The 17,565-nt window shown below is 53.4% G+C and overlaps 2 protein-coding genes across 3 annotated transcripts; both read left to right on the top strand.

The window, feature by feature from the left end:
* The first annotated feature begins 63 nt into the window (after positions 1–63).
* Positions 64–7,803, top strand: Kat2a (lysine acetyltransferase 2A). 2 transcript variants are annotated; one of them, XM_041644099.1, is made up of 18 exons: positions 64–472; positions 613–736; positions 1,071–1,216; positions 1,317–1,406; positions 1,633–1,814; positions 1,900–2,091; positions 2,961–3,067; positions 3,262–3,372; positions 3,460–3,599; positions 3,683–3,891; positions 4,025–4,151; positions 5,551–5,661; positions 6,036–6,179; positions 6,387–6,501; positions 6,587–6,623; positions 6,713–6,776; positions 6,880–6,964; positions 7,118–7,803. In XM_041644099.1, the coding sequence occupies exons 1-18, from the start codon at positions 134–136 to the stop codon at positions 7,309–7,311; spliced, it is 2,517 nt and encodes an 838-aa protein (XP_041500033.1). In that variant the 5' UTR covers positions 64–133; the 3' UTR covers positions 7,312–7,803. The 2 variants fall into 2 exon arrangements, with proteins under 2 accessions (XP_041500033.1, XP_041500035.1); XM_041644101.1 differs by having other exon boundaries at positions 65–472; positions 3,463–3,599.
* Positions 7,804–8,278: 475 nt separating this feature from the next.
* Dhx58 (DExH-box helicase 58) lies at positions 8,279–17,294 on the top strand. Its single transcript, XM_041644003.1, has 13 exons — positions 8,279–8,379; positions 8,520–8,688; positions 8,908–9,109; positions 9,407–9,597; positions 10,125–10,241; positions 10,743–10,869; positions 11,018–11,209; positions 12,676–12,929; positions 13,557–13,706; positions 13,801–13,962; positions 14,920–15,110; positions 16,704–16,800; positions 16,998–17,294. The coding sequence occupies exons 2-13, from the start codon at positions 8,521–8,523 to the stop codon at positions 17,181–17,183; spliced, it is 2,037 nt and encodes a 678-aa protein (XP_041499937.1). The 5' UTR covers positions 8,279–8,379; position 8,520; the 3' UTR covers positions 17,184–17,294.
* The last annotated feature ends 271 nt before the right edge of the window (positions 17,295–17,565 follow it).

The following is a 17,565-nucleotide window of genomic DNA, read 5'->3' as shown; positions in this document are numbered from 1 at the left end:
AGGCATGGAGAGCGCCAAGGGAAGACTACGACTCCCATGGTGCGCCGGGGCAGCGACGCCTGCGCACTGTGCGCCGGTTGCCCATGCGGCCCTAGGGCTGGGAGCGCGGCGCCGCTCCGCTGCGGGGGAGGCCATGGCGGAACCTTCCCAGGCCCCAAACCCGGCCCCGGCCGCGCAGCCCCGGCCCCTTCAGTCCCCGGCCCCTGCCCCAACTCCGACTCCTGCGCCCAGCCCGGCTTCAACCCCTACTCCGGCTCCTACTCCGGCACCAGCCCCCACCCCAGCTGCAGCCCCAGCCGGGAACACAGGGACTGGGGGGGCCGGGGTAGGAAGTGGGGGGCCGGGCAGTGGGGGGGATCCGGCTCGACCTGGCCTGAGTCAGCAGCAGCGCGCTAGCCAGAGGAAGGCGCAAGTCCGGGGGCTGCCGCGTGCCAAGAAGCTTGAGAAACTAGGGGTCTTCTCAGCTTGCAAGGTGGGGGCGGGGCCTAGGGTGAAAGGGGCGGGGCTTGGGGGCATCCATGGGCTCGGGTGGGAATGGGGCCGAAGCTATAGCTTCAGAGCTTTTCTGGCGCTTGGGGTACAAAATCAGCTGACTGATCCTTCCGCCTCCAGGCCAATGAAACCTGCAAGTGTAATGGCTGGAAAAACCCCAAACCCCCCACCGCACCTCGAATGGACCTTCAGCAGCCAGCTGCCAACCTGAGCGAGCTGTGCCGTAGCTGTGAGCACCCCTTGGGTAAGGCAGGCAGTGTCTTTAGCGCTGGGGTCGAGGGCAGGTGCTAGGTCCTGTTTGGACAGAGTGCATAAAGTACCGTAAAGCCTCTTAGGGAAATTAGAGAGACTTCCTAAGGAAAGAGTGCGCTGGGAATGTATGTGTATGTCTCACGGAAAGAAAAGGGAAGTCTGCCTCCCAGAAGAAGCAGGGACTCCCAAGGGCTGGTGTGAGAACTGAGAACATTGGGTCTCCCTGTCCTTCAAGGATTGGAGGATCAAAGGTGTGTCTCAGGAGGAGATGCAAGAATTAAGCCCTTCTTCTGTTCCTCTCCACCCTCACGTTAACCATCTTGCAGCCGACCATGTATCCCACCTGGAGAATGTATCCGAGGATGAGATTAACCGGCTCCTGGGAATGGTAGTAGATGTAGAAAATCTGTTCATGTCTGTTCACAAGGAAGAGGACACAGACACCAAACAGGTCTATTTCTACCTTTTCAAGGTGAGCTTGCAAAGAGAAATGAGCCAAAGCTTTGGTGTGAGATGGGAATCTGACTCTGAGCTTGGCTACCCCTATTTCTCCCCACTCCTCTTCCTTACAGCTCTTACGGAAATGCATCCTCCAGATGACTCGACCAGTAGTGGAAGGATCCCTAGGCAGCCCCCCATTTGAGAAGCCTAACATTGAGCAGGTAGGACGGGTTGGAAAAGCAGACCTAAGGGGCAGCATAGGGGTAGAGTCTGAGAACAGGAGAGAGGCTCAAAGAAGAGACACATGTTTGCTGACCTCAGTGTGGGCGTGGAAGTTGGAAAGGTCAGGGTTTCCTAGAGTGAGGGGAAAGCCTTGACTTGTATTTGAGATGCCTCTGCTGGCTGTTCATGCCGCCGTCTGCTTTTGTCCCCCTCCCCCCTTCTCAGGGTGTCCTGAACTTTGTGCAGTACAAATTTAGCCACCTGGCCCCCCGAGAGCGGCAGACAATGTTTGAGCTCTCCAAGATGTTCCTGCTCTGCCTTAACTACTGGAAGCTGGAGACCCCTGCTCAGTTCCGGCAGCGGTCCCAGTCTGAGGATGTGGCTACCTACAAGGTTAATTATACCAGGTGAGCCCAGGCAGGGCCTCACAGGGGGAGGCTTGTATGATCCATGGGTGGTCTCCACACTCATCTCCCACTCCACCTCCCCCAGATGGCTCTGTTACTGCCACGTACCCCAAAGCTGTGATAGCCTCCCCCGATACGAGACCACCCATGTCTTTGGCCGAAGCCTTCTGCGATCCATTTTCACTGTCACCCGCCGGCAGCTACTAGAAAAATTCCGCGTGGAGAAGGACAAGCTGGTGCCTGAGAAGAGAACCCTTATCCTCACTCACTTCCCCAAGTAAGGCTCGGTCTGGCCTGTTGGGATTTTACCCCAAATTCATGTCCTCGCTGTTGTCCCTTTTTTCCAGGAAGACTTCCTGGATTGGTCCCTCCTCTCCCTCCATGGGCCTTCTGGGATCTGGGTGTCTACCTGGCAGATTTGCCCATGGCCCAGAAGCTACTTGCTAGTATGTGCTAGTCTGGGGATGGCAGGTACATGGCCCGAGCTAACGCTACCCCCTCCCAACCCCCTGTTAGATTATTACTAATAGTTTCCTATGGGCACCTGGATGCAGCCTCAGAACCCCTCCCTCCACAGGGCTCCAAGAAGTCAGAGTTTACGTTTATGCTGAAATCTTTTCCCGTCTCTGTTCTAGTCCTTTCTATATCCTTTTGCCTCTATTGTGCCTCTCTTTCCTCCCATTTGAATCTGGGTCAGAGCTCCCTATTCAAAAACCTTTGCTGGAGACAGGCGTGTGAGAGCGAGAGGTGGCAAGATTGGGTGATTCTCAAACCATTTTGATACAGAGGTGGAGTAAGGGAATTCAGGTGACTGGGTACCCTGCCTGGCCACACAGCATAGGGTGGCATCAGCTCAGACCCCTTCTCCTGTGCCATACATCATGCCATGAATGGGTCCCTCACCTCTATCCTGGTTGTGTCCTGTCCTTTTATTTTCTCTTAGTGGTCCTCAGCAGGCAGAGAGCTGAGACTCGCTCTACATAATAGGCCTTCCCAGACAGCAGAAGCTGTTGTCTCTTCTCACTGGCTCCCACCCACTGAGAACAGGGGCTGGCTGGCTGGCGGGCCTCTCATCCCTCTGGGGTCTGACCCAGGCTACTCCTGGTTGAAGTCTGGAATTGTGGGACAGTTGTTCCGTCCCCACAGGTTTCTGTCTATGCTCGAGGAAGAGATCTACGGGGCAAATTCTCCCATCTGGGAGTCTGGCTTCACCATGCCACCCTCAGAGGGGACCCAGCTGGTGCCCCGACCAGGTACGTTGCCCCATAGCCCTGCAGGGTCTCCTCAGTCACCCTGGCTGGCCTGCTGACCCTGGGATGATAGAGTGGTGGGGTGTGGTAGCAGTAGGAAGATACCTTGGGGCTCAGAAAGGGCTGACAGGGCCTGGATCCTTCTGAAGACCTCACCACACCCTCCACTCCCGTCCTTAATGTTTTTTCTCATGCAGCTACAGTCAGCGCAGCGGTTGTTCCCACCACCCCCATCTTCAGTCCCTCCATGGGTGGAGGCAGCAACAGCTCCCTGAGCCTGGATTCCACAGGAGCTGAGCCCATGCCAGGTGGGTTCTTGACCCGACCTCTCACCCCCATTTACCCTTCCCTCCACATTTCCTGCTATCCCTCGGTGACCTTGTCAACCTCCTCAGTAGGGGAGAAGAGGAAGCTTCCCGAGAACCTCACCCTGGAGGATGCTAAGCGGCTCCGAGTGATGGGTGACATCCCCATGGAGCTGGTCAATGAGGTCATGCTGACCATCACTGACCCTGCTGCCATGCTGGGACCTGAGGTAGGCAGCCCGGTCTGCTGATCTGTCAGGGAAGGGACCCTCACCCACCCAAGGCCCTTGCTTACTACCGCTCTTCCGCCTAGACGAGCCTTCTTTCAGCCAACGCAGCCCGAGATGAGACGGCTCGCCTGGAGGAGCGTCGTGGCATTATCGAGTTCCACGTCATCGGCAACTCTCTGACGCCCAAGGCCAACCGGCGAGTGCTGCTCTGGCTCGTGGGGCTACAGAATGTCTTCTCCCACCAACTCCCACGAATGCCCAAGGAATATATTGCCCGCCTCGTCTTTGACCCGTGAGTCCCTGGAATTCCCCATCCTTCTACACTGGACACCCTCCCTCTCCTAAGGCTCAGCCTTTCAGGGTTGAGGGACCTGGGGAGCGTGGAAAGGACAGGTAAACCCCATGACACGCCCCTTCTCTCTTAGGAAGCATAAAACTCTGGCCTTGATCAAGGACGGGCGGGTCATCGGTGGGATCTGTTTCCGCATGTTCCCCACTCAGGGCTTCACGGAAATTGTCTTCTGTGCTGTCACCTCAAATGAACAGGTCAAGGTGAGCACAGTGGCCCCGACCGTGACCCTACCTCACCACCTGCTTCTGAATTTGGACCAAGTCAGCCAGAATGGCAGAATGTCTGTGCCCCAGAGCTTCTTGTAGTGACCAGACATTTCCACAAGGTGGCAGCTCTGCCTTGAACGTTCAGGAAACACCTGTTTAAAAAAAAAAGTACCTAAGCATGGGCTATCGTGGCCCATGCCTTTAAACCCACCACTGGAAAGGCAGAGACAGGAGGATGTCTGTGAGTTCAAGGCCAGACTGGTCTACAGAGCGAGTTCCAGGACAGCCAAAACTGTTACACAGAGAATCCCTGTCTCCAAAAACAAACAAACAAAAAAAGATATCCAAATCAGCCTTTTTTTTTTTTTCCTTTTCTGGTGTTGGGATGAAACACAGGAATTTGTGAACACCAGGCAAGAACTCTACGACTGAGTCTGACCCCACCAAGATAGACAGATAGATAGATATACACAGGTTTCCCTGTGTAGTCCTGACTGTCCTGGAACTCAAGAACTTGCTCTGTAGACCAGGCTGGCCTTGAACTCTCAGATCACAGAGATCCACCTGCTTCTGCCTCCTTGAGTGCTGGGATTAAAGGTGTGCACCACCACCACCCGGCTCACAAGCAAGATTTTTAAGTGAACCTTTGGGGACTTGTTGTTTCAGAGAGGGTCTCATATATCCCAGTCTGGCCTTAAGCACACTGTGTAATCCAGGGGACCCTAAACTTCTGACCCTCTGGTCCCTGCCCCCAGGGCACTGGCTCACAAGGGCACACCACCATGCTGGGTTTTATCCAGTTTGGGAAATTGAACCCAGGTCTTTGTGCATACCGAGCAAGCATTCTACTAAGTGAACTACACCCCGGGACAAAAACTTTTTAAGTGAACTGGCTTCTTCCCAGGGAAATTTACAAGCATACCTTGGGAGAGTTGATAACTATTAGAGTTACTGAGAGCTAATAGTCCCAGTTTCGGTCTTTTCCACAATAAGCTATTTCAGGCTTCTCGCTCTCCTGTTTTATATACCTGTCTGTGTGGTCCTGACATGAGTGAGTTCAGGGTTCAGATGCTCACGAACAGTCCTCTGTGACCCTTTCTGTTCTGAAGCCCCAGCACTGGGGCCAACGGGCTGTGTTGGATTGGAACCCAGCCCTGCTGCATCTCTTGTAAACTGACCTCAGACTGTTCTTTGTGAACCTATGTTTCAAGGGTTTTTTGATTTGGTTTGGTTTTTTGGCTTTTTTTTTTCTTATGAAATGGGGCTTTTAATAACTACTCATGTACAGACTGAAGGATGGGCCTGTGAAGAATCAAGTGTGCTGAATGTGGCCCAGAGCAGCTATCTAGAAACCCTTCACTTTTCCTCCATAAACCCTGGTCTCCCCACACAGGGCTATGGCACGCATCTGATGAACCACCTAAAGGAGTACCACATCAAACACAGCATCCTTTACTTTCTCACCTATGCTGACGAATATGCCATCGGCTACTTCAAAAAGCAGGTGCGCTGTGGTCTCACCATACCTGCTGCTTGGGGCCCAGGTTTGGGTGCACAGCTTCCAGTAGCAGAGTCCCTTCTAATCCCCTGTTGCACCTGTCACCAGTGAGGAAGGGCCTCTCTTCCTGTCTCCTCTCTGCCTCTTGCCACCTAGTGAAGAACAGGGCCAGGAATCGGAAGGTGCTTCAGGGGATTGGAGGAGGTGCAGCAGCCGGGTTGGAGCCTTTCTGGAGGCAGGTAGAGCTCTCACTGCCACAGGCATGTTTAGGGATGCAGGAGGAAGTGTGCCATGTGTCTCTCAAGTGCTCCTGAAGAAATGACTTCCAAAGTCAGAGAGTCCTTGCTGATGGATTGGGTCTTAACTATCCGCTCACCCAGGGCTTCTCCAAGGACATCAAGGTGCCCAAGAGCCGATACCTGGGCTACATCAAGGACTATGAAGGAGCGACGCTGATGGAGTGTGAGCTGAATCCCCGGATCCCCTACACAGAGCTGTCCCACATCATCAAGAAACAAAAAGAGGTGAGTGCCATATTCATGGGGATTTTGTGCATGTGCATTGGTCGGGCGTAAACGTGCAAAGGCATGTACCGTGCGTGTGTTTAAGTGGAGGAGATGGACCAGATCTTGATTCTCGCCCTGCTTCTTAGGAAAAGTCAAAAGTAAATGTCACCATGGTCTTGGGGGTGATTGGACCCGAGTTGGCCCCTCAGACCTTTGCTTTCTCAGATCATCAAGAAGTTGATTGAGCGCAAACAGGCACAGATCCGAAAGGTCTACCCTGGACTCAGCTGCTTCAAGGAGGGAGTGAGGCAGATCCCTGTGGAGAGCGTCCCTGGCATTCGTGAGCAGGGGCCTTGGCTGAAAGGGCAGGAGGGCATTCTTGGGTGTGGGCAGGCATTCTTAGGGCTGTTCTCTCCCCTTTGCAGGAGAGACAGGCTGGAAGCCAATGGGGAAGGAGAAGGGGTAAGTGTTTAGGGAATGAACATGGGAATGAGGGCGAGGGAGGAGGGACAGAAGGACTCACACCTCAGACTTGGCATATTCTATTCCAGCAAGGAGCTGAAGGACCCTGACCAGCTATACACGACCCTCAAAAACCTTCTGGCTCAGATCAAGGTGGGAGGCCAGGCTCTCTTCAGGGGTCATTGAAGTGGGTGGCAGTCTTGGGTTGGGCAAGTTGGCACTGTGAGCCTGTCCCCAGCTCAGCTCTTCTCTCCAGTCACACCCCAGTGCCTGGCCCTTCATGGAACCTGTGAAGAAGTCAGAGGCCCCAGACTACTATGAGGTTATCCGCTTCCCCATTGGTAAGGACCCTCCTGCCTTCATTTTCCCAGGGTGTGCCCCCATATCTGTGCCTGCCTGTGTTGAATCAGGTACCCCTCCAGGACCCACTGTGGTCAGCAACCCCAGCTATATCCCTTCACCTCTTAAAGGCATATCCCTTTTCTGTGACCCAGACCTGAAGACCATGACAGAACGGTTGCGCAGTCGCTACTATGTGACCCGGAAGCTCTTTGTAGCTGACCTGCAGCGGGTCATCGCCAACTGCCGGGAGTACAATCCTCCAGACAGTGAATATTGTCGCTGCGCCAGTGCCCTGGAGAAGTTCTTCTACTTCAAGCTCAAGGAGGGGGGGCTCATTGACAAGTAGTCCCAGCTGGGCTCTGCAGTGTCCACCTCAGTCTTGTCAGATCCATTTGGGCGTTTTTGGCCCCCCTCTCCCTGCCTCAGCAGGAGAAGCTCCAGCCATGGACCCCAGATCTTGCAGACTCTTCAGCCAGCAGGCACTCCTAAGCCTGCAGCTCTGTTCCTGCCTTCATTGCATCCGACCTTGGGGAGATGTCTGGTCTGGGACCAGCCCCTTGTAGAATGTCTGGTGGCCAGGGAATGGACTGCTCAGCCCTGGTCCTTACAGAGCTATGCAGGCTGGCAGTTCTGAGCCTGATTCAGGTGCCTGTTTCCAGGGTCAGGGCTATTCATCGATCCGCCTTGGGCTGGAACAGCCCAGGCTAGAGGAGCCATGAGGGGCTGTGGCTCATCCTGCACTGTCTTGTCCATCTGTCCCCCAGGGCTGGGGCACCAGGACCATTCATTCCTTGGCATTAATCCCTTGGAGGGAACAATAAAGCTTTTTTTTTTTTTTCCCTGTGTGATTGCTTTTGGTGGGGTGGGGTGTAGCTTCAGATTTAGTAGACTGACCTTTGCTCCTCCAGTCCTTCCTCCTGGCAACGTGGAAGCCTAACTTCAGGCTGGACTGGGGCTGCTGACCCTTGTAATTCCTAGGAGTGATGTACCTGCCTGGCTGCCACCCCTCTCCTCTTCTCCCAATGGCTTCCAGCCTGTCTCATGTACAAAGGGGGAGTAAGAACTTGCCCATCCCGACTCCGGGGTGGTCCTGGTCCAGTCAACCAAGGTCCGAACCTCCATGCCTTCCCCTTAACCCAGCTGGGGAAAAGGGTTTGAGAAGTAGAGGACCAGGGCAATGAAAGCGCACTCCTCTCATTAACTAAACCCCACCCCAATCCTATTTTTATTTGTGGCTGGGAAGGGATGGGCTGGGCTCCGGCTTCTCTGGCTCTTCCCCTTGTTTCAGTTTCATTTCTAATCACTGAGCTGCCTGCCCCGGGCTTTCCAGAACTCCAGAAGGCTCAGCAGAGACCAGGCTGGTTTGCTCTCTCCCCAACACGGTCACCCCAGTTCTGGCTGCAGCAGGTTCCAGGTGGGTCTCTATGGTGTGCTACCCCACCTCCCTGAGAAGCTTGGAATTCCAGGCACAGGGCAAATTCTGCAGCTGATTGTGCTGTCTGGGAGGGGGGAGGGGTTAGAAGGCAGGGGTTCTGATAACCTCTGCCATTCCAGAATGGAGCTGCGGCCCTACCAGTGGGAAGTGATCTTGCCTGCTCTGGAAGGCAGGAATATCATAATCTGGTTGCCCACGGGCGCTGGCAAGACCCGGGCAGCTGCTTTTGTGGCCAGGCGGCATCTAGAGACAGTAGACAGAGGCAAGGTGGTGGTGCTGGTCAACAGGGTGAGTGGTCTGCCTTTCCCACAGCAGGGTCTCTGGTCGTCCTGACCGTTCTTGGTCTCTTCTAGTACAGCGCTGCTGGGTCTTCTCACCTTGGTTCAGGACCCAGCAATGTCCTGAAGGGTCACCCTACTCCCAGCTTCCCCCACCCCAACCCCCAATAACTGCCATTTCCCACCCCCACCACAAGCCAGGTTCTCTCCCCGCATTCTTTACTCCCAGGTACACTTGGTGAGCCAGCATGCTGAGGAATTCAGGAGCATGTTGGATAAACGCTGGACCATGACTACCCTGAGTGGAGACATGGGACCACGAGCTGGCTTTGGCCTAATGGCCCGGAGCCATGACCTGCTCATCTGCACAGCAGAGCTCTTGCAGCTGGCGCTGGTCAGCCCAGAAGACGAGGAACACGTAGAGCTCACAGGTGAGGGCAGGGCCCTGTGAACACCTGTGGATCCAGTCATTGTGGGAACGAGTGGGCCCCATTGCCAAGGCCGAATCCTGGTTATAAAACCTGCTCCCGGGCAAATAAGCCCCTTCCCCAGCTGAGCCCCACTTTACTAGTCTATAAATTGAGAGAAGCCAACCCCGCCTGTGCCTTGTCTGGAGCGCAGCTCGAAGTTAGGAAGGGAGAGGGGGAAAAGAACGGGGACCTCACAAAGCAAAAACTGCTGGAAGAGGTGCCAGGTGTGGCTTACAGCTGTCCCTCATGTGCCCCCAGAGTTCTCACTGATCGTGGTGGACGAGTGTCACCACACCCACAAGAATACGGTCTACAACGTCATTCTGAGCCGCTACTTAGAACACAAGCTGCAGAAGGCAGAGCGCCTTCCCCAGGTGCTGGGGCTCACGGCCTCCCCAGGCACCGGCAGGGCCACCAACCTCCAAGGGGCCATTGACCACATCCTACAGGTCAGTTGAGTCCCTGCTGCCCTCCTACCACAGATCCACTAGGGGACCTCCTTGCCTGCCTGGCCTCTCCCCAGCCCTACAACCCTACCCTTCCTTCTGTGGCTACACCGATCTCTTCCAGGATCTTGAGCCCATTGTGCTTGTGGGAGTTCTTGAACTTACTATTCCTTTTGCCTGGAGTGCCCAGCGAGCAGCTCTGTCGCTGTCACAGTCTCCCTCTGGCTTTGTTACAGCAGCAGCTTTAGAATTTTCAGAGTTCATTCTTACTACCTAATGTGTTTCCATTATATATTCTTAGCTATTTCTCAATGGTTTCTTCATGTTCATGGTTCATGTCCATCTAAGTTCCTCTCTCACACCAGTACCTAGAATATTAGTAACTCAGGACGCACCTTTAAACACGGAAGAAATAAACCCCAACTCCCAATGCCCCTGCTTTAGGCTCTTCCTGTTCTTAAGCCAGGACTCCGCCTCCTCAAAATTCTGCCTGACCCCTCTTTCCGGTGATGCCTCTCTATCACCTCCAGCTCTGTGCCAACCTGGATACGTGGCGCATCATGTCACCAGAGAATTGCCGCCCCCAGCTGCTGGAGCACAACCCGAAGCCCTGCAAGCAGTACGACCTCTGCCAAAGGCGCAGAGAGGTGCGTGAGGAGTCCCTGGGCAGGCTGGGGTCCGGTGCAGAGTTAGGGAAGCTCGGCTTGGGCTCTGACTCCACCTCCCCCAGGTCTTGTCATTTCAGGCCGCTTGCCTGTACCTCTGTGCTGCCACCTATCCTTTCTGTGTTCTGTGCTTTGAGGCACATGTAGTCCGCGTCCATAGCCTACTGTTGAGATTGGCTCATGGTACTGCCAAGACGTGAAGCTGGGGCACTTGGTGTCGAGGCTGGACCAGTTCTCCTCTTCAATAGTGGCACTGGCTGATGTCTGTAATGGCAGGGCTGAACCACGGTTCAACATCACTGTGTCCAGGCTACAGGGCAAACGCATAATTGAGACAGCAGAAGCTCTCCAGCCGCGATGCTACTTCACACCCAGCAGGCCAGCCCTTTGATGTTCTCACTCCCAAGATAAATTGTACCTCCATGGTACCCAACTCTGCCATATTATGGGAATTCCCTCATCCTGTCATTCCTCCCTTCTCAGGACCCTTTTGGAGACTTGCTAAAAGAGCTTATGAAACAAATTCACCAGCAACTAGCGATGCCTGAACTGAGCCAGCAGTTTGGAACGCAGACTTACGAGCAGCAAGTAGTGGAGCTGAGCAAAGCTGGTGAGGAGCAGTTCGGGAGGTTCTGCCTGGGCGGAGCCTTTGAGGGTGGAGCTTCTACACTCGTGGTCTAGGTGGTCTAGGTGGTCTAGGTGGACCATTTAGGAGCAGAAGAACCTAGGAACATTGACCCTGCATCCTTTGCTTGCAGCCGCAGAGGCAGGACTCCAGCAACGGCGGGTGTATGCGCTCCACCTGCGGCGCTACAATGACGCGCTGTTGACCCACGACACCGTCCGCGCACAGGATGCTCTTGACATGTTGCAAGATTTCTACCACAGGGAGCGCGCCACGAAAACTCAGATGCTGCGTGCGGAGCGCTGGCTGCTGGAGCTGTTCGATGGTGAGCCATAATGGGGTCAGAACTGCTAGAGCGCTCCAGGTCAGTTAGGGAGGCTGGGACTCTTTATTTTCCCAATCAAAACCCAAGGCTGCTGGTATGACAGACTTGTTGCCTCAAGTGTGACAGTTTGCAGCAGAAAAACTAATTCAGGTTATAAACAGATATTTTAACTTATTACACTAATTTGCTAAGTGGGGTGAGGAAGGCATACATTCGTGTGGGCACGTGTGCCACAGCAGCACTCTCTTGGAGGACAGAGGCCAACTTGCCTCCTAGTGGGGATTGAACTCAAATGTCAGGTGTTTTTTTTCTGAGTCATCTTACCAGCCCTCAACCAAGATATTTTAAAAACCCCTTAGGGTGGCTCCACAGGTAAAGGGCTTCCCATGCAAGCGTCCGGTGCCCTCTTCTGGCCTGCAGACATACACACAGACAGAATATTGTATACATAATAAATAATACACATGTGTCATGGTATACATACCCATGAACACATGCCATGTACATACATGATAATAAAAAAATGAAAATTTAAAAATAAGGGTTGAGAGTGATAGAAAACACCTGACAGGGATCTCTGGTGGGTATGCGCATGCGTGTACACACACACACACACACACACACACACATACACACACACACTACAGAAAAATCTGGCTTGAAGCTATTCTGGTATCAAGGATAAATTTGAAAAGCTCAAAGACCAAACAGTGGTGATCCGCACCTTTAATCCCAGCACTCAGAAGGCCGAGACAGCCAGAGCTCTGAGTTCAAGGCCAGCCTGGTTTACAAAGCAAGTTTCAGGACAGCCAAGGCTCACAGAGAAACCCTGTGGGGGGAGGAAGAGAAAAGAAAGAGAAAAGCTCCAAGGTGTGGCTGGGGTGCAGTCTAATGGTTAGAGCAGTTACCTTGCATGCACAAAGGCCCAGTTTGGCTTCAAGTGAAGAACCCATGACTGTAATCCCAGGATTTAGGAAGTGAAAGCAGGAACAGAAGTCGTCCTTGGCCATGCAGTGAGTTTGAAGCCAGCCTGAGTTACATGGGAACCTGTCTAAAAAAACTAAAACAACAGTTTCCAAGGCCCTACCTGTAGCCAGCTAGCAGTGAGTCACGCCTTTAATCCCAGCAGAGGCAGGCAGATCTCTGTGAGTTCGAGGCCAGCCTGGTCTACAGATCAAGTTCTAGGACAGCCAGGGCTACACAGAGAAACCCTGTCTCAAAAAAGCAAAACAAAACAAATATAAGGCAAGAGTGAGAATGAGTGCCAGCCTGGGGTACATGAACAATGGATTCTATACTCAGTGTCTTGTATAAGGCTGGCCTTGATAATGAGAGGAAACTATGTCCTCAAGTGTGTTCTTGGAATAGACAGGAGTAGGTGTCCTCCTATCTTTCTGTCCCTGTGAGCGCCCTGTCCACATCCAGGCCTAAGCCCCTTGCCTCTGCCTCTGTTTTGATGTTCCCAGGCCATAAGAATGAGCTGGCCCAGTTAGCAGCTCGTGGGCCCGAGAATCCGAAGTTGGAGATGCTGGAAGGGATCCTGCTGAAGCAATTTGGGAGCCCCAACCACCCTCGGGGCATCATCTTCACCCGAACCCGCCAGAGTGCTTACTCCCTCCTGCTCTGGCTTTGGCAGCAGCCTGGCCTACAGAAAGTGAACATCAAGGCCCAGATGCTGATTGGAGCAGGGAATAGCAGCCAGAGCACACACATGACCCAGGTGTTTGGTTTTGGTTGGTGGCTTTTCATAGGGAAGCGGGGGGAAGGGTCATCAGCACCGAGTGATAGCAGGAAGGCTGGGGGAAGGAGGGATTGAATCTTCCTAGAGCTGAGATGACAGAAATCACCCCGTCCTCCCCAACCCCCACCTCTAGCCTGGCCTAAGGGCCACAGGGAATGGAGTAGGAACCCTGGGGGCGAGGAAGAGACTGAGTTCTGTGGTTTCTCAAGACCGAGGGTCAGGCCCTTGAGACACCTTATGGGAGAACAGAGGTTAGCCGGGTAGACGGGGACTTTTAGGAGTCACTGGTGGTAGGATGGTTGCCTAACAAGCCCAAAGCCATAAGCCAGGTGTGGTAATGCCGTTTGCTCCCAGCAACCAGAAGAGAGACAGTAGAAGCCTTAGGAGTAGAAGATCAAGGCCATTCTTGGCTACACCAAAAGTTCAAGGCCAGCCTGTGATTCTGGAGAATCTATCTTTTAAAGGGGGGGGGAGGGGAGGAGACAGTGCAGGAGAAAGAAAGAATGTGTGGCCCTAGGGATTGGGGTCACCAGGGAAGATGGACAGGATCTTGGGGACTCTGAGTAGTTCGTATAAACCTTCTCCTCCCTACCAATCCTTCCACAGAAAAACCAGCAAGAGGTAATCCAGGAGTTCAGGGATGGTACCCTGAACCTTCTAATTGCTACAAGTGTGGCAGAGGAGGGGCTGGATATCGCCCAGTGCAATGTGGTGGTACGCTATGGGCTCCAGACCAATGAGATCTCCATGGTCCAGGTATCCTAGGGCCCTCCTCTCCACTGCCACAGTCCTAGAAGGAGCCGCCTGGGACCCCAGCCTACTCCTGACTGACCTTTGCCATTCTTCCCAGGCCAGGGGCCGCGCTCGAGCTGGGCAGAGCGTGTACTCCTTTGTGGCAACAGAGGGCAGTAGGGAGCTGCAGCGGGAGCTGACCAATGAAGCTCTGGAGGTGCTGATGGAGCAGGCCGTGGCTGCAGTGCAGAAGATGGACCCCCAAGAGTTCAAGGCCAAGGTCAGCAGACTCTGACTGCACCCACACACTCCTGGGGTCCCCTCCCAGCTTATCCAAGGAACTTTTATACTATGCAGAGAAAGATGAAGGCCAGGGTCATGTTACCGGAGAGGGTAGTGCCTGTCCTCCACATAACCTGAGAAACAGGCCTCGTCCTAGGGTTGCCCTTATGTTTGGTTACCACAGCAAGTTTGAGGCCAACCTGAGATACTGAGAATCTGTCTTTAAAAAGGGGGGTGGGGAGGGAGGATTGGGGTGGTGGACAGTGGTGGCGCACGCCTTTAACCTGAGCACCTGGGAGGCAGAAGGCAGGTGGATCTCTGTGCTTTTGAGGCCAGCCTGATCTACAGAATGAGTTCCAGGACAGCCTAGGACAAGGCCTGTTTCTAAGGTTATGTGGAGGACAGGCACTACCCTCTCCGGTAACATGACCCTGGCCTTCATCTTTCTCTGCATAGTATAAAAGTTCCTTGGATAAGCTGGGAGGGGACCCCAGGAGTGTGTGGGTGCAACACCAGTGGGTGTTGTTTTCTCAAAACAACAGAAAACAAAGGTGGGGGTAGGGTGGGGACAGATACTTTGTATTTCTGAGAGAGCTTCTAGAAACAGACAGAAGGGAAACAAAGACCCAGGCAGATGAGAAGATTGGAACAAGGCACTGAGTTTAGATTCCTAGACAAGTAAAAACCTGAGGACATCAAAGGGTTCCTGTGATCTCAGCTCTGGGAAGACTGAGGCAGGTGAGGCAGGGCATCTCTGGGCTTCCTGGCCAGCTGCTGGGTCAGGGAGCTCCGGGCTCCGGGTTCAGTAAAGGACCTTGTCTCAAAAACAAAACAAACAAACAAACAAAAAAAGTCCCTTCTGGGTCTAGGTACAAATGCCCTGGGAGCTTTCCTGAGGTTGGGTCTCTTGCTGTCCATGTCATGTCTCCTCCCCACTGCCCCCGTCCCTGCCCAGATCCAGGACCTGCAACGGGCAGCTCTGGTTAAGCGAGCAGTGCGCGCAGCCCAGCGGGAGAGTCAGCAGAGGCAGTTCCCAGCGGAGTGCGTGCAGCTCCTCTGCATCAACTGCATGGTGGCCGTGGGCTACGGAAGTGACCTGCGGAAGGTGGAGGGCACCCACCACGTCAATGTGAACCCCAACTTCTCGTGAGAGCTGTGGGAGGGCTGGCAGGATGAGGAAGGACTTTTGCAAGGTGGAGGAGGCTAAAGAGCGTTTTAGCAAGCAGGTTTTATCCATAGTCCCATCTCACAAGCGAGGAAGCAGAGGGGCGGTGTCTTTCTTAAGCTTCCGTGGCCATTGTGGGATTGAAAGAAAACTGGAATTTAGGATACAAAGACTTTAGCTACAAACTAACTTCTTGGTCCTACACACTTTCAGGACATTCAAGACAGGTCCAACTGCCAGGTGAGGTGGCTTGGAGAATGACTTGAGCCTAGGAGTTCAGAGCCAAGGCAATAGAAAGGCCTCCATCGCTTAAAAACAAAACAAAACAAACAAACAAACAAACCAGTAGCTAGCTGGGTAGCTGGGTATGGTGGTAGTGGTTTGGTGGTTATACATGCTTGTAGTTCAGTACCTGGGAGTTCAAGGTGTTATCCTTGGCTACACAGACAGTTCCAGGACAGGCTGGACTCAAAAAGAGGAGGGTCCTAGAAGGGCCCTGGACTTCATAGTGAGTTAGTTTCAGGATAGCCAGGGTTACATAGAGAGAAACTGTTTCAAAAGATAAATAAAAGAAGAAAAAAGAAAAAAAGGGGGGGGAGGGTGTAACTCTGTTTGGAGAAGGCTCTCCTAAAATATGCAAAGCCCTGTAGGTTCTATCCCCGGCACCTGGATGGTGGTGCACACCTGTAATCCGGCGCTCTGGAAATAGAGGCAGTAGGATCAGCAGGGCAAGGCTACCCTCAGTTACACAGCAAGTTGGAGGCCTGAGCCTGATTCCCAGTTCGCACGGTAGAGGGGGAGACTCCCAGAAGTTGCCTTCAGACCTCCACAGGAGCTTGGTGGCACACACACACCTTCCTGATCCGTCCTTCACATACTAAGTTACAGAACTCCCCCTCTCGCTAGGCCACCCCTGCCCCATTCTACCTCCTACCTTACTTCTGCTTACAACAGTCATTAAGAACCTGTTTACTGACACCGCCTGTGTGTCAGGTCACGATGCCAAGGTTCTTCGAATGGGTTCCATTTGAGGGAGCATTTCACCCAGGTAGGAGAAGGAGGTTGGTGGGGTTTGAACATGGGAAGATGAGTCTAGGCAGAGGTGAGGGAGCCTAGTCATCCTGAGAGGGAGATGGGAGTGATGGGATGCAGGAAGACTAACCAGGTCACGGAGCATCTTGAAGGTTGGGCCTGGAAGTTAAACCGTCATCCAGGAGGCAGTGAGGAGGCTCGGGTGCACACTGAACCAGGGAATGTCAGGGAGGATGGATGTTTCTAGAACACTCTGTCAGGTGAAGGGAGGTAGCTTGGGGTTGGAAATAAGGAAGGAGGAGATTCATAAGGAAACTTGAAACCCTCACGTGGGAGTCAAAAAGTTCCCAAGCTTGGGTGTGGGAAGGGGGTGCAGACGGGGCAGGCAGACCCTCTGAGGTCTCGACTTCCTGGTTCTGGGAAGTTTTGTATCTTGACAGGCAGAAAACCCTGCTGCCCTGGCAGGGGCTCAGCCAGCTACAGGGCCTGAAGTCTGGGGTACAGGAACTCCAGAAGGGCGCTGTTTACCTCATCCTCTCTAGGATCTACTATACCGTCTCCCAGAAGCCTGTGGTCATTAACAAAGTCTTCAAGGACTGGAAGCCTGGAGGGACCATTAGCTGCAGTAACTGTGGGGAGGTAAGTGAGGGGCTATCGCTCAGGCCAAGAGCCCTCAGCCCCAGACCCCAGAGGCCCTTGATCTGGGAAAGAGACCCTCACACAGAGTGGCAACGAGTCCTGCCATGGATGACCCACAGTCTCTGCTCTAGTCCTGTCTTAGGGAGCCCACTGCATGATGGTAGAAACCCAGATGTTGACTTTTGTCCCACCACTAGGTCTGGGGCTTGCAGATGATCTACAAATCAGTGACCTTGCCGGTGCTCAAAATCCGAGGCATACTCCTGGAGACCCCTCACGGGAGGATCCAGGCCAAGAAGTGGTCCCGGGTGCCCTTCTCAATACCTGATTTTGACATTCTACAGTACTGCGCCCAGAACCTGTCTGATCTCTCCCTGAACTGACCACTTGTGGCTGTAGTACCTAGCCCAGACTGCAGGGGGCAGGATAGTCCAGCAAGCCATTCCCCTCCCCCTGGGTAGTACACTGGTCAAGGGTAGGGGGGAACCTTTATTCTGTCACAAATATTCTTTTTTTTTTTAAATAAATCTTTATTTATTGCATATACAGTGTTCTGCTTGCATGTATACTTACAGGCCAGAAGAGGGCACTAGATCTCATTACAGATGGTTGTGAGCCACTATGTGGTTGCTGGGAATTGAACTCAGGACCTCTGGAAGAGCAGCCAGTGCTCTTAACCTCTGAGCCATCTCTCCAGCCCCCCACAGATATTCTTATACATTTGGGATGGAGTGGAGAATAATTGATGGAAAATAAACCTCATAT

Source organism: Microtus oregoni, unplaced genomic scaffold, assembly GCF_018167655.1.
Source record: "Microtus oregoni isolate MIOR12 unplaced genomic scaffold, Mior012 000091F_ref0000469, whole genome shotgun sequence".
NCBI classification, from domain to species: domain Eukaryota; kingdom Metazoa; phylum Chordata; class Mammalia; order Rodentia; family Cricetidae; genus Microtus; species Microtus oregoni.
This window is presented reverse-complemented; position numbering and strand designations above follow the sequence as displayed.

Excerpts from the sequence above, each read along its gene's own strand:
- Kat2a (XM_041644099.1), top strand. The coding sequence starts at position 134 with ATGGCGGAACCTTCCCAGGCCCCAAACCCGGCCCCGGCCGCGCAGCCC. Across the intron at positions 6,624-6,712 it reads CCAATGGGGAAGGAGAAGGG|CAAGGAGCTGAAGGACCCTG; the intron begins GTAAGTGTTTAG and ends ATTCTATTCCAG. Across the intron at positions 6,965-7,117 it reads GGTTATCCGCTTCCCCATTG|ACCTGAAGACCATGACAGAA; the intron begins GTAAGGACCCTC and ends TCTGTGACCCAG.
- Dhx58 (XM_041644003.1), top strand. The coding sequence starts at position 8,521 with ATGGAGCTGCGGCCCTACCAGTGGGAAGTGATCTTGCCTGCTCTGGAA. Across the intron at positions 12,930-13,556 it reads AGAGCACACACATGACCCAG|AAAAACCAGCAAGAGGTAAT; the intron begins GTGTTTGGTTTT and ends ATCCTTCCACAG. Across the intron at positions 13,707-13,800 it reads ATGAGATCTCCATGGTCCAG|GCCAGGGGCCGCGCTCGAGC; the intron begins GTATCCTAGGGC and ends CATTCTTCCCAG.